Source organism: Patagioenas fasciata, chromosome 2, assembly GCF_037038585.1.
Source record: "Patagioenas fasciata isolate bPatFas1 chromosome 2, bPatFas1.hap1, whole genome shotgun sequence".
NCBI classification, from domain to species: domain Eukaryota; kingdom Metazoa; phylum Chordata; class Aves; order Columbiformes; family Columbidae; genus Patagioenas; species Patagioenas fasciata.
The window spans coordinates 31,297,018-31,312,293 of NC_092521.1; the positions used below are offsets into that span (position 1 = coordinate 31,297,018).

The window sequence follows — 15,276 nt, forward strand, 5'->3', positions numbered from 1 at the left end:
AGCAGGCTGAGCACGGCAAATTTCTCAAAGAATAAAGATAAGGCAGATTAAACCCAGACTGCTTGGTGAAGGAAAATCAGACCTGAACAGGGTATTGTAACAGCAATGTAATGGTAAATTGTAAAAGTTAACTAGCTGTTGAAATTACTGGGGGGACGAGTGGGTGTATTGTACCTGGATATGTTCTTGAGCTGACATCTGATTATCATGTATATATTTGAGTCTTGTGTGTTACTTAATGTTATTTATCACATTTTAGGTAAGCACTCCTATTACTTCATTCCTATCATTTCATTCTCTGAGAGAGTGTTTTCATGTATATCTTATCATCTGCCCTTTGTATTTCTTACATACCCTGCCTTTTCTTATCACTTGGGCATCCTAATATTAATAGGTCATAACCAAAGTAATCAATAGATGTTGATATCAGTACTGGTAATTTTCTGAGGAGTTTGTGTGAGTATGTTTCATTGGTATATTATTATAGAAAAATAATTGGGGGGCAGGGGGGAGAAGTGCTAAAATAAAAATGTTGCCCAGAGTGGGAAATACTCGGCTAATGGCAAGGGTGGCAGTGCCCTGCTAGAAGGACCAAGCCTGGAGGTGGTTGGAGAACTGATGGCAGCTCATGGAGCCATCATGCAGAAGTGAGCTGTGGAAACACCGGCACAGCCTCTGGAAAGGAAGAGGCGGCAGCTATGGAAGGAGGAATGAGGCTCTATGCGTGGCACAGGGTTGGTGAAGGTACCAGAAGAAGGCAAGACAACAGAGGCGGAGGCTTCCCAGCCGTGCAGGAGTGGAGGCAGTGGCTGTCATCATGGTGTGCATGCATGTGGACATAGGCTCAGACCCATGTGCATGATGTGGTCAAATCTGTGTGGCTGAAAGACTCTGCTCAGCTGTTGTGTGAGAGAGACATGCTCAGTACTGACCAGCCATACATGACCATGCTGTCTGCTCTTCCGCTTGTACATCACCAGTGTGAGGCTGTTGTTCTTCTTACCTGCTCTGCCTTGACTGTCTCTCCTGTCCCTGGGGAGCAGTTATCCTGTATCCAGTATTGGTCTTCATCAAATTCCCGTCTTATTCTTCTCCATCAAAACCTTAACAAGAACCACGTTCTGTGGAGAAAAAGTAATGATTTCGGTCAGCACAAAACCTGGAAGAAGAAAAGCCAGGCTGGTTATCGATTGTGCGGAGTGATGAGATGCTTGTCTTGCCTACCAGCAATTGCTTCTCTGTCATCATGCTTTGGCAGCTCTTAACTCAGAGTAGTGGCAAAACTTTTTGCACCAGGCATGATGTATTTATCCTTCTCTCTGCAGTGCTACCCATATTGTAGCGCTTCCTGCTAAAATAGTGCTCGTGATAGTAACGTGGGAAAGCACAGAGGCAGGGGAAGTCTCACAGAATTAGTGATGCTTAAGTTGCAGAAAAACTGTTGCCAACAGGCAGCAAAAAGAACAGACTGGAGGAAGGGGAAATTTTTATTCTTTTTTTTAGTTATATGTTATTTGTCAAATTCAAATTTACAAGCTACAGACCAAATTCTATCTTCTGATTCTTGCTTAGGTGCAGGAGGGGTATATTTTTAATTAGAGATCATGATAAAAATGTTCTGTTTATACAAAGTTCAGGCTGCAAAGTAGTCGTTAGTAGACATTCAGACTGGAGATTTCCCTTGAAACAACATGAGAAGGTATTTATTTTCTGAAGTCCATTTCCCTTCACAGATAGTTTCCTACCATTGAATGTCCTGGAGTCAGGAGAAAGAGCCCAGAACTGTGACAGGCAACTGCTTTTGCTGGGTATGTAAATGCAGTATTCATACATAGCTTTATGGAGGGTTTCTTTTCCACGGAGTATGAACCAAATGTCTCAATTAAATTGAGAAGGGAAAGACCTGGTTTTCATTAGCTGTGAAGACTTTCGGAATTACATTAGTTGCAGTTCATTAGATCTTATAATCGTATTTGCTGTGTGTCATGATGAGGAAGTGAAGGGTTTGGGTGTGCGTAGGGGGAACCCAGCTCATAGATCATTCCTACACGACCCATGATTAGCTTCTACTGCTGCAGTCCATTGGGATCAAGCCCAGACTTTTATATGTCACACTCTGCAGCAGGCAAGCAGGCAGGTAAGATGCACTATGTGCCAGTACATTGGTGCGAGGAAGCAGTTTGGTTTATTTTGCCTCACTACCCCACGCTCCTCCAGCTGGCAAGCAGGGCAGTGCCTGTGCTTCACTGGGAAGGTGAAGCCACCAGGATGTCCTGGTGTTTTCATTTACTCCAGCCCTGCTTCCAGCTGAAAGGACAGAATGACATCATTATGTTGGTCTTGGAGAGAAATTGCAGTGAAACAGTGAAACAACATGAGGCCAGGAGAAGACATGGTCTGTCGGTGCTGCTCCCGCCGCACAATGGCTTAGCCACGTTTTCTGTTCTGATGTGTCAACCAAGGAAGTCAACTCAAACAAGTGTGTCTGAAGACCTTTTCCATCAGGTCACCACACATTAACCTCCCCCACTTTTGTCCATGATTTGTAGGTATCTCTTCTTCTAATTCTAGGTGTCTGAAAGTTCACTGGTCTATAAGAGGAGACTGGGTATGATCAGGTTTGAAGGTCATACCTGGTCTCCACCTCTGATGGTAGTCCTCTCTCCACAGGCAGAAGTTAGTCTTTATGACCATGCAGAGTACACAGGCAGCCAGTTCACATTATTTTCAGATGACTGAAGTTAAGGCAGCACCTCCCCTCAAGTACCACACCACTGTTTCCATGTCAAGGGAAAAAAGGAAGATCACATAGATGCAGCACTAGCTGGGGACGCCAGGTACCGGGGATCAGTTCTCATCTCTGCCAAAGAGCCATTCATAAACCACCGAATCCTTCTCTGCCTTGGACTTTTTTTTCATGAAAAGGAAGGTTTTAGCACAGGGATTCTGTCATGTGTTGCCTTGGTCTTATCTAGGCAAAATATAAACTCTTCAGGACAGGGACCATCTCCAGAAATGAAGGCGGCCCTGCATATATGCACCAAATATTTAAGAAAAGCTGACATTCCTAGAGAAATACAAATGCTAAAAAGTTTAAAATCACTTTGCTGAATGAATTAGAGTGAATAACAAACATTTGAGTTTGAAACAGGTCTTCACCTTTACAAAGCACATCATCGAGTGAACACTGTTTTCGTAAAATTGATCTGTTGCTAAGCTAAATGACTGATGGATACTTCTCTTCTTGTGAGAGAGTTACTGTTTTACTCAGTTCAGTTGTCACTAATTCCTTTTGCTTCAAGTTTATTTAATCTGAAATATGAAGAAGCCCATCTGATGTAATTTGTGCTGTACCTCCAAGGACCATCACTTAGGTTCCCTGGAACACTCCTGTCTTTCAGTCATGGTATCTGCCGATATCATATTTATGTGCTAGTGTTGGTACTCAGTAATCTAGGCTTTCCAGATTTAAAATTCTTTTGCTTAGGTTTTTCGAAGTTAGGGTGATTTTGGTCGGCTTCATTTTAGGGGGATCTCACTCAAGACACCTTGAAAGGCTGTAATATCCAGACAGTTGGATAAAAGGCATTTTTAAAATTTCTCAGTTCAGATGGAGTTAATCTCACTGTAATTAATAAAATTTGAGCAATCTAGAAGTTATCTGTTTGGTGGAAGTCATTTAGCTTTCTCCTGTGGTGAGAACAGAGGTGAGATCCCATAGATAGTGTCTGGGTGAATAGAAGCTTATGTTTAGAGACATAGCCATACGTAAGTTGAATCCTGCTCCAAATAGAAGTCTTGCTTATTATTAAAAAAAAATTAAACAAAACAAAACACTTCTTCAGCATCATTTCATTGGGGACAATCAGAGTACTGTGTTTTGCTGCTGCATATTTTGCGATCTTCTGTATTTTTGTAATTTCAGAGTCCTTTGAATTGGAAGTAGCCTCTGGAAAAGTACTGTCCGTTGCGTTTCATAGGCCTGATTCAAACAGCAATTTGAGAACAAGTACAATTGCCATGAATTTTAGAGGTCTTTTAGGTCAGACTACAGAGGCAATCTCTGCGTGTGCGTGTTTTTGCATTATTACCTGAGTTTGCAAAAGGGCTGCTCCAATTGTTGTTGCACTGTAAAGACTAACAGTGGGCTTGGCGTAGTAGATTTACATAAACAGCAAAGTACAGTTATAAACAGGCTGTGTTTAATAAGAAGTCACATCTAGTTCCAGGAAAAGCAAGGCTATCAGGAGTAGTTGTGTCAGAGCTGGAAAACACTTCACAAAGACAGCTTTCATTTCTATGCACTCTGAAGTATGCAGTAATCGTGCTCTAATTACCTCACTGCAGCCAGAAAGCAATATGGGATATTGTGGGGTGTGGGAAAGAGAATAATATGCTACAATTAAGCTGTAATCTTTGGCATGGTCATTCGTCAGATAAAGCTTTTCTGCTGTCACATTCGAGACAGTCATTATTTGGCTTTGCAAGCCTGGGGAGAATATGTGGTGGTGTTCCTGGGAGCTGTTTCACAGACACTTCATTATTGGTTTCTTCCTCAGCAGCTGGCCCAGCCCAGCCGATGCTCTGTGCTTACAGGCTGTGTCCGCAGCGTTCTGCTTCTCCCTGCTTGTGCTGGGGGGTTTGTACCACTGGGAGTGAAGCGGCAGTAACGTTATTAACCATCGTGGAATGAATTTGTGAGCTTCAAGTTATTGGTTTAAAAACCTGTTTGCTCAGGACCTGATTTATACTGGAAGATACCTTTGGCAGAGATCTGTGAATGTATGGATTATATGCAGAAAGACCTTGAGAATATGGGAAATAAATGTCCTAGTTATGTGATAAGTTAGGCGCATAATTATGCACATGTATTAACCCCGGGATGCAGACTGCATTTTGCTGGGACATAATCATGTTCACATGCAATTATGCTCGCTTTCCTTTGAAAATCTAGTTTTACAGTGTACTAGAAAACCTTGCTAGTAACATCTCTTGTTTTCTAAGATTCTCTAGCATTTTAATAGAAACTTTGCCACTGCCTTGAAGCAAGCTCTTGAATCCATATGTTTAATTGTTCGTACAACTGTCCTGAGCCTTCTGACTTTCCCAAATGTCTTTCTGAGGAGGAGAGGGAGCATGCAATGCAGGGGGGTTGGACTAGATGACTATGATTCTATGGATGCAGGCTCATGTAGAATCGCTAAAATTCTAGTAGGAATAGAGGGGAAAGTGTGGAGGCAGAAGTCAGGTCAACTTTGAATATGTTGACCTTGAGGTGACATGGTCTGACAAGGCATGAATGAGTTGATTGGAGTATGAATGCAGACTGTGGCATGGATCAGCATTTACTGCTGCAAAAGCCTTTTTAAATATTTCTGCTATGTCACAGATAGATCGTTTCAGAGAGGCTTGTTTTTTCTTTAGGAGATGTTACGACTTAGAAGGGGTTAAAAATGACCGGTGGTTTGGGACTGCTCAGTTTTGTCTTAGATCTGGTTTTGCATTATAGAGCACACACATCCTTTGATAAGCCGACTATGATTTCTGTAAAAGTAGGTACAGTGGGGAATTAGATCAGAACCTCATTATTCTGCTGCTTCACAAAGCAGAAACATGAGCTATTTCGAAGGCTACGGCACGCACAGTCTCTGCAAGGCTCGGCTGACAGTCTGCAACAGCAGCGCAGTCCATGTCAGTAATTCCTTCCAGCATCAGGCTTTCAGAACCAGGCCTTAATTATGTGCACATCTGGTCTTCTGCAGCAGTTCTTCACTGCTTGGAATCAGACGTGTCTGTCTTTAACTGTTCTTGTTAAAGTGGTGCTGCCAAGCCAAGCAGCTCGAAACACAGCTGCACCAGAAGAGCGTTTACTTGTTGTAGGAAAGGATTTATCCTGATCTAGTGCACAGAAACCCCAAAAGTGAAATGCAGTAGGTACCGCATGAGGAAGGTGATCTTGGTTTTCAGGTTGCATAGTTCAGTACAGAATCTACATATAAACAGCTAGCAGCTGAAACAAGACAATGCAGATGCAGAAACAATAACATAAATCAGTCTTGAAACTGTTTTACGGTGCATTTGGAGAAACTTCACAATCTTGATTCTGATGACACTGTGGTGTTAGGAGAGATCCTGCCAAGCAGGGCCTCAGTCCAGACAGCAGTCCTCTTGCGTGTCATCTCCAGAAGCATGTAATAGCAATTGCTTTTATGCACCTAGCACCAATTCAAAGCAAAGATAAAGTTTGTGTATTGAGGCAATTCCATAGCATCATCTATTTCAGTGTAGCAATGCCTGACAATTATCTGAATTTTCTCATTTTGATACAATGTCAACATCTTTGTATTTACTTTATTAGTTACTCATACATGCTTATTGCTATTTTGATATCTTAATGTAGTTTTTGTCTTCTATAACAGAGGTGGTTGCCCCAGACAACAAACAAAACTGGGAACTGTGAGACAGACAGGAGCTGGTGAGAGGAGGTGGAGTGGGTAGAAAGCTGGGTGTGTTCTGTGGTGGAGGAGGACTGACAGAAGGGAGATCGAAGTCAAAAGGACCCGCTGTTACCGCATTCTCAGTCTGAGATACAAGGGATTTGGTTTTACCAACTTAGAACAGCCTGAGGCATAGTTTTAGCTGCAGTCAAAAGGCTCTTTCCCAAACTAATCCCAAGCACCACTCAGGAGTTAGCTCTGGTCAGGGACCACTCCTTGAAGACTGTTTGGATACAGCCACCATTCTCTGGAGAATGGGAAAGTTTAAAAGTGTAGGCTCAGGGTGCACCGTACCAACTGGCTGTAGTACAAGACAATTATCCCTGACATGTTTACTTTACTGCTATGGATATAACCTTAATGTTCAGAGCACCAACTCCCACCAACTTCTGCACACAGGCTCCAAACCAGGACTTGCAGCAAGAGATACCTGTGAAAAGTTTGGCCCAGATATTTAGCCCACACAGGAACAAATGCAGCCCTGATGGGGTCACAAAATTTGAGCGTAATGCCATATCAGGTTATGCTTCAGGAATCCACCAGCTGTGGAAAGCTACAGAAAGGAGAAACTCAGCAGCTGCCTCCAGCTGCTCTGCTGCTGAAGCATGGTGAGGCCACATGGTGAAAGAGGTCAAAAACCAGTTAAATTTAAAATCAAAAGGTTTAGAGAAAGGATTTTTGGGTGAAGGAAGTATGCTTTGAGTTTCAACCCAGTTCACCATAGCCTCGCACCTAAGCTCCTGCAAGGAGCATAAATAGTATTTCCCTGCCAGCAGCATAGTGTCTCCATGTGTGCAGAGAACAGTTCTGACATGGAAATGGTTCTGGGTTGAGCAAAATGCATCTGCCATGTCCTCCCTCTTCTCTACATCAAGTACTTGGTTTGGTGTGAAGTCTTGTTCATACAGGAGTTGTGGTAGTGACCTACCTTCCTTCAGGTGTTTTCTTTAGGGTGGCCTGAGAATGTTACATACAAGGGACGTGCTCAGTCCTTGGGCACTTGGAAATACACTGTACCCACTGATGCCTGACCTGGGTCTCAAGTTGCAGAGGGACTTTTCTGGAGAGATGGAGTAAAGTAACAGGACCTCATTAGGTCTCCTGTAGGACTCTAGCTTCATAGAAAAAGTCTGTTTCACTGTTTGGTGGAACAGAAGATAAAAAGGATCAGCATCCACAGATGTTACTCACACCTGCAGGACTCTTTCTGCCACTGCCTGTTTGTTGTAGCCCAGGTCTCTGTTCCGGTTTTCTGTTTGAATTACAGTATTTGCAGCTGGATGTAGACAAGAGGACATTAGTTTCATACTTCTCAGCTCCTGTCTCAGTTCATGATTCCACATATCTTGTGCTTCACCGTTTTCTGGCTTAACACAGCTCTCTGGGGGCTTGCTACTAGACCTGTAAATTCTCCTTTAAAAATTACAGCCTTCTTCCCTGCTCTTCCCTCTCCTTCCCAAGGAGTTGAGGTAGAGGGGATCATCTGGATGATCCCCTCTACCTGATCTGTTCATCTACCTCTGGGTGATCTGTTGTGCAGTTCAGCAGCAGATAACTGAAGGAACAGGAGGGGTGGGAAGGAGAAGAGAGCAGCAGGAGACCGAGGGAGCCCTGTAACCGAAGCTCAGCATGTGAAGCTCCTGGGCAGTGCCCCCATTAGCCGAAATTCAGCCTGACAGTCCTGGACAGGGAGTTGAGATCCCACAGCCCTCTCTGAATCCCTCCTGTCCTGTCATGTTCGGCTTCTCGCATTCAAAGTCACTCAGTTGTCAGAACAATTTCTTCCCTTGCCTACGCCCCATCTATAATTCATTAATAAAAGCACAGAGGTGCTCTTTTCTCCTCTGGAAAACATGGGCGAAGCGGGGTTTGCAGCAGGACAGGAATGAAGGGCTGTAAAATCCAGAAACCAAGGAGAAGAGGTGAGAGAGGGACATGATGCCATCTCCTTCCAGGCCACTGGGGCATGGTGGCCACCTCTCACAAAGCACATCCCCTTATGCGGTCTTTGCTCAGAAAACCCAGATCAGATCCTGGACCCAAAGCACATGTCCATTCCCAGGCTTCAAAGGAGTTCAGGTCTCAGTCCAAGCTTGTCCTCGCTACTTGAAATTGTCACTCCATGTGCTCCCTAAAATTGCAACCTGTATCTTATTCTAAAAACTGCTTCACCCCAGATGCATTTCTTATTCTTCAGTTTGGCAACAGATTTGCACTTGCACATCCTACAGTCCCCTCACCACTGACTCAGGCTGAACAGCCTCAGCTCTGCTTTATCCCTGCAACAGCTGGAAGGAAAAATGACACATTATTCACCATGAAAATGCAGGTCATGCAATGAAATATCCGTCTTTCTGAAACCACGAATGTAATTGTGCATTTAAGCGCAATTTTGAGGAAATGGCTATGGGCGTTATGTGTCATATAGGTTCCACTGATGGCAAACATTGATGTCTAAAAAGCAAGAGAAAGTTGCCACATGGAGAAATTTTATGCAATATAATGTAAGGATTATTTTTCTGAACTGATAATGGCTTTGAAATGTGAGTGTGAACTGTGGTTTTTATTTCTCCTTAGATGAAATAACTGGTTTTCATACCAGGCCTGTCTCTATAACTCTTTTTTAGAATTTAGCATCACTGGCAACTTGTGTGGAGATGTCTGTGGAAAGGATGCAACAAAAATCTTCATTGTAAAGGATTGCCACATACAAAAAAAACACAAACAAAAAACCCACACAACAATCTCAGACGGTTCAATTGACCATTATCCTGTTTCAGCGATGTCTCTCTGCAAGGCTAAACTATTTAAGTCTGGCATTCTTTCAGGGGTGGAGGTAGGACTTCTTTCAAACCCAGCACATGAAAGACCCTGTGTAAGCTCCATCTTGAGAAGCAAGCAGGGTTTGCACCCAGCTCTGAAGCACCCTCACAAGAGCCACAGATCCCTGTCCCCAAATGGAGACATTCACAAGAGGGCAGCACAATATCACTTTTTATTGTAAAAGCAGGTGTTAACCATTTCAGAGTCAAAAAGCCCTTCAAAAGAGCTTTTTGAAATTAGCTGTTTGTTATTTCATAGTTATTATTGCAAATGAGGTTCTCTTTAAAGCCAGCTTGTGAAGCAGCTCCAACAACCATTATACTAGGCATACATTAATGTTTTAGTGTCCAGGCATTCACCAAGCAGAAGCAGAGGGAGTCCAGACAGTTGTGTTTTCAACCTATCTCCCTGCCAGCTTTCTGCCCAGGGCTGGTCAGGGCAGCTGATGGATGCTTGTCCAGCTTCAAGTATTTCAGAGGCTCTTCTGTGTTAAACGCACCACCCCGAGTGAATACTACTTCAGCCTCACTGCTTGGGAGGCATTAAACAGTCATAGTAAGCTCTCTGCTGGCATTTCATGAGAGAGGTTCACAGAGGGTGAATGTAGGCATGCTCTTTTTGTATTACAATTACATTTACTTCTGGCTGTCCTGTATGCTGAGCAGCTTCTAGGTCCTCTAGCACTTACGCCAAACTCTTGTCATTCAAGGAGCTGAGAGGAGTCACTGGTTGCCTATCGCCTGATCAGCTTCCCTCACACGGGGCTTCATCTGTCATCAATCTGTTCTGAATTATTTTTCTATTTTTCTTGCACAGGTAAGCAGTGTCTCCAGCAGCTGCCTTCCCTGGATCAAGTGCCACTGTACTTTTCCAACCTTTTCTGACCTCTTTCTCTCAACTTGCAGTCAAAGCTTTGGTATCTGAATTCTTGCTCGTTTGCTGTAGATTAACTACAGTGTCTGTCCTTGGCCATTCTCTTTGCTCCGTTTGGCTTCTGCCCAGTGGGATGTCTCACGTCCAGCTTCAGTCCTGCACTTCCCTCCTGACATTCACATGTGGATCTCCCTGAACTCTCTCTCTCTAATATCAGTCCTTTTTAAGCTCAGTCTCAACTTCATCTGCTCCCGCTCATCCCAACACTTCCTATCTCTCTACTGAAGTCTTCAAAGACGCAGCTTTTCTATGGGTATGCTCCCCATGCATCCTTAGCTTTCCTTAGCTCAAAAATTTTCTTTATTTGAAGGCTAGCAGCCTTAAGAATGTATGTGGAGAATAAGAGAATAACTTTTCCTGCTGTACTAGCTTTTGGTATATTACTTAGTTTTTTGAGAGGAGTGTGGTATTGTTCTTCACAGTAGGTAAAATAATTAACTTATTGGTAGAAATAATTTCAATCATAGCACTCAAGACAACTTTGTGTCTGCTTTAAAAACTGAATAATCATGTGTTTCTGTTTTTAGAAAAAGCAAATATTATGAAATCCCTATTCTTTTTCTTATGCTTTTCTTTGCCCAATATTTGGGAGGCGGGAACACAAAATATATTTCTTTTTCATTTGCCTTCTCTCTTTTTATTTCCTGGGAAGACTAAGCAAGATAAGACAACAAAAATGCTGAAAAAATGCTTTATTCAGGTTTTTTTCACGTTTCATTTTAATTTATTTTTTTTCCTAAAGAAGGAAAAAAATATTTTTTTAAGACAAAAGGGTGAGGGGAAAAGAAGAAAGTAAAGGATCTTTTAAGAACCTTTTTTAAAATTTTAACAGGTCAGAAAATGTCTTTGAAGATTCGTAAAAAATAAAAATTGAAAAGAAAAATACTTCCTATTCAAAACACTTAACAAAGGTTTGTAGCTAGCTGGGACAGCCAGTGCAGTGTGCTTTGTAGGATTTTCTAAATGAGGATTGCCTATTCCTCTCCAGGAATCCATCCCAGTGTACAATGCCCTTGCACTTCATCAGAGAGGTCTCTGAGGGCATTACACCAAGTTTTCTCCTGACTAAATCTGATTCTGCTTCTCTTAAGATCTCCCCATGTCACAGTCAGCGATGGGACTGTGACTCAGCGTAGACATAACCCAAGATTTGCTTTAAAGTAGGGATGAGGCAGGGCTGTATCAGATTGATGTCTGCAGCAGATGTCACTTTTAGATTTGTCTGCCATTGCTTTTACATGTTTAATTTTTCAAGATCTACCAGGATACCCACAGAGGCGGATTGCACAGCAGCTGTCGTCCCCAAAGAGTGGTGGCTCTTTGGTGTTGGTGCTCAAGGACACCAGTGAGACATCTCTGTGCTTTGGCAAGGTGTGCAACACCTACTCTTCCCATCCTGGAGATTTATGGGGTTTTGGAGGAGTTACAGATTATCTGACTTTCTTATAACTTGGCCAAACTAGAAATATTTAACTGCATTTTGAAATTTGTCTTTCCAGGATCGGCAACTTTTACTGTCTTTTGTTCATTTCTTTCCATTTCAAGTTATTGAAATGCCATTAATGTCTAAATGTCACCATGGATAAATTAATAAGAATTGGTTCTTCTTGGGAGGTGTCCAGAAATCTGATCCTGCATGGTAGAAAACAATGAGCCCATTTCATGTAGGAACAGAATTGTTACTTGGTTACTTGTAAGAACTACCCAGTCACATAGCTTAGTTGTTATAAATTTCTGCTGCTCACTCACCAGATTTCCCTCGGTGTGAATGGCCTTCTTCTGGAAATTAATTTATTTCTCATGAGATTTTAATAACAAAATGGTGACTGGATGTTTTTTGATACAGATATGATAATAGAATCTAATTGAATTACTACTACAAAGTGTGCTTCTGCTGCAAAGAAAAAAAAGTTTACATATTCCATGTATAAAATATATATATGAAGATATATGCATAAAATTAAAGTAAATCCTAGTGATTTTAGACTTCAGTCTTTTGTTTGTGCTACTTTTTAATTCCCCAAAAATTAGTGCTCATTTCTTCATTGTGGTCTATTTTAATGTTTATCAATCTTGAAGTGTGGTTGAAAGCCTGTAAATAGACTTTGCATAGGCCGTTCCTAAATTATGGAGAAATTTATATCTTCTGCAGTGCACAATGAAAGACAACTTTTTAATTTTGCTATGTCAACAATGTATGACATTAAAAATATGTATAAAATTTTAGAATGTATTGTATACCGAAACTTCTATAGCGTAAATACTGTTTGACCAGGATGTTTCTCCAGGGGCTGCTGTGCTGTAGCAAAAGTTGTGTTTATCCAAGTTCTTAAAACCACTATTTTTCTCATTAGTTGTTTTCTTAGACTTGGGGGGGAGAAGCAAAAAAAGAAAGTTACGGATTATTACTCCCCAGATATACTATTAAGAAAAGAAGCATTTCACATAGAAATAAGGAGGTGAACGCCTGCTGCACCTCTCTTTCTGGCTTGTCAGTTTTGCAGAAGTTGTCATTGGTTTTGAAAGCTTGCTTTTCAATGAAGTTAACAAATACCACTGCAAAGTAGACTACTCTGTCCCTCAAAGTGGATTTATAAACTTTTGCCTCAAAATACGATTACAGAGATACTGGACTACCTTTTAATTCTGTTGAGATTGTAGATAGGTAACAGCATTCATTAATATTTGACAAGGTTTATTCTATGTCACTGTCAGGAATGTAGCTAAAAATCTCTTCGGCTGACTGGCTTATACTCAAAACTGTTTTTTTGTAAGGTCTTTATTTGAAAACCTCTCCTGTCAGAATTCTAGCTGTCAGATTCATTATTTTCAAAATTTACATTAACCTACAATGGTGTTTTTCTTTCTGCAGAAACAGAAGGTGCACGCAGCGCAGATGCCAGCCTTCTCCAAGGAATAACCTCTTCATCCCCAAGAGACAGCAGCTCCTGCTGGGACCATGGGGCCAGAGGGTGGTTTCTTAGGCAGTGGACAGGTCCACGTCATCCTATGGGGAAGTTTGGCAGCTGTGACAACACTCTTGTTCCTCACTTTCCTCATCTTCCTCTGCTCCAGCTGCAACAGGTACGGCTCAGGAGCTTAGAGGCAGTAGCAGTTCTTGAGTCAAAAAGTGCAGGGACTGAAATAGCTTCATGAATAACTAGTTAGGAAGTAATACTGAGGACTTCGGTACAGAAAAAAAAAAAAAGTACAAAATCTGTTTTCAGAGCAAACCTGAATTTGAACAGTTCTATTCATTAAAAAATCTAAATTCTCTTTTTTCTTTTGCTGTGAAGGAAAAACACTTATGTGTTTGCTTGGTGCTTTCTCCCTTTCTCCTAAGCTGAAGCCTGGAGCTCAGGCAGACACTTGGCAGATCACACCACTGATGGGAAACTGAGAAAATTAGGTTGGCCAGACAGGATCAAAAAAGTATAGATAAAAAGGAAAGGAAAATAATTTCTATGTATCTCAACTTTGCTTTGGCCATTCCTGAAGACTAGGAAATTGATCCTGAAATTGAAACCAACATGAGCTGGTTTCACATCAGTGATACCAATTAATGTCTTGTACTTGTACCTTATCCTTATTTTCTTCTCCGTAAGAGGGTTCAGTTTTACCAATACAGGCACTTTTACTGACTTTGTTTATTCATATTTCAAGGCCCCTTCATGACATGTAAGCTGAGCCCCACTGATTGCACAGGGGAGCTGGGCAGCCTGCGCTCAATCCAGGACACCTTTCCAACATCTCAGACCCTTCGCCATGAGGAGAGGGGCTGTTTTGGTCCATATCACTACGTTTTGCCAGCATAGCTTTATAAACCAAGTGTATGAGGGAAAAAAGCCTCTATCCATAACTCAGTGTGGCAGCGAAATCTTTGTTTTGGACCCTCATGCCTATAGGACCACATTCTTTCAGCACTGAGAGTGCTAAGGAAGCTGTGCAGCCATAAAATACCCTAAATTGACATAATACGTGTGTATTGGAAGGCCCTGTTTTCCAACAGGATTTCTTTAATGCCCATGCTGCAAAAAACACTCATGGGCAAGACCAGACTCCAGAAGTTGGTTGAAACCCTAAAAAGCATAATTTCAGGTGATTCAGGAGAAATGCTTTTGTTGCACTGTAAGCTGTTAGATGACATTTCAGTGTCTTATTCATCACAGTTTCCTCTGATACCTGAATGAAAATAGTAGAAATACATTTAGGGGTTTTTAAAAATGTATTTCAAAGCATAAAACCTATTTGAAAAACCCTCAAGCTCACAACAAACATTGCAGTTAGGTACCATGTTTTGTCTTCTAAACTCCAGCCCTTGAAACATCTCTATAAATACGTTTTTAAGACAGAATCAAACCACTGACTATGTCTTTGCAGTTACAGACATATATTGTCAGAAATTGGTGATGCTCTTTAATAAATTCTTGTGTTGCTAGTCTGGACACAGTATCTTTTATTTCAGGTCGTTCTGTAGGGCAGGTTGTTCATGCATAAATGCAATTATGTAAAATTTCTTCCTAGCTCAGTCTTAAAAAATTATTAAGGACATGGAAAATGAAATAAAATCTGCTCTCTCTAAAATGTCAGTCAGAAAAATTCCAGAGAGGATGTAAATATTTGTAAACTTTAACCGTGCTCGCTACTGATGCAGACTTAACTTGCTCCATTTTCTTATTTCACTTCAATGTGGGAAGTACAGTGCATTGCAGACTTCAGAAGAAGCACAGATTTTCTATTAACAGTATTTTCTCACCTTTTTACTTGCACTTTCATTTGGGAAGACCTTTTAGTGGCCTTCTAGTACTAAAAGGGGGCCTACAGGAAAGATGGGGAGGTACTCTTATCCAGGAGTGGAGGGATACGACATGGGGTAGCAGTTTTCAGCTGAGAGTAGATTTAGATTAGATATTAGAAAGTAATTCTTTATTGTGAGGGTGGTGTGAGACACTGGAACAGGTTATCCGGAGAAGCTGTGGATGCCCCATCCTTGGGACTGTTCAAGGTCAGACTGGATGGGGCT

The 15,276-nt window shown here is 41.7% G+C and overlaps 1 protein-coding gene across 8 annotated transcripts in view; it reads left to right on the forward strand.

Annotated features, from left to right (window-relative positions):
* PAG1 (phosphoprotein membrane anchor with glycosphingolipid microdomains 1) overlaps positions 1-15,276 on the forward strand; it is a 113,816-nt gene that overhangs the window by 77,800 nt on the left and 20,740 nt on the right. For 7 of the 8 annotated variants that reach the window (XM_065830146.2, XM_071803983.1, XM_065830150.2 and 4 more), the window contains one exon: positions 13,126-13,337. In XM_065830146.2, the coding sequence (XP_065686218.1) occupies positions 13,213-13,337 (125 nt within the window). In that variant the 5' untranslated portion in view covers positions 13,126-13,212. Of the gene's footprint in view, positions 1-10,370; positions 10,507-13,125; positions 13,338-15,276 lie in introns of those variants that run through there. The other variant, XM_071803986.1, reaches the window with a different exon arrangement.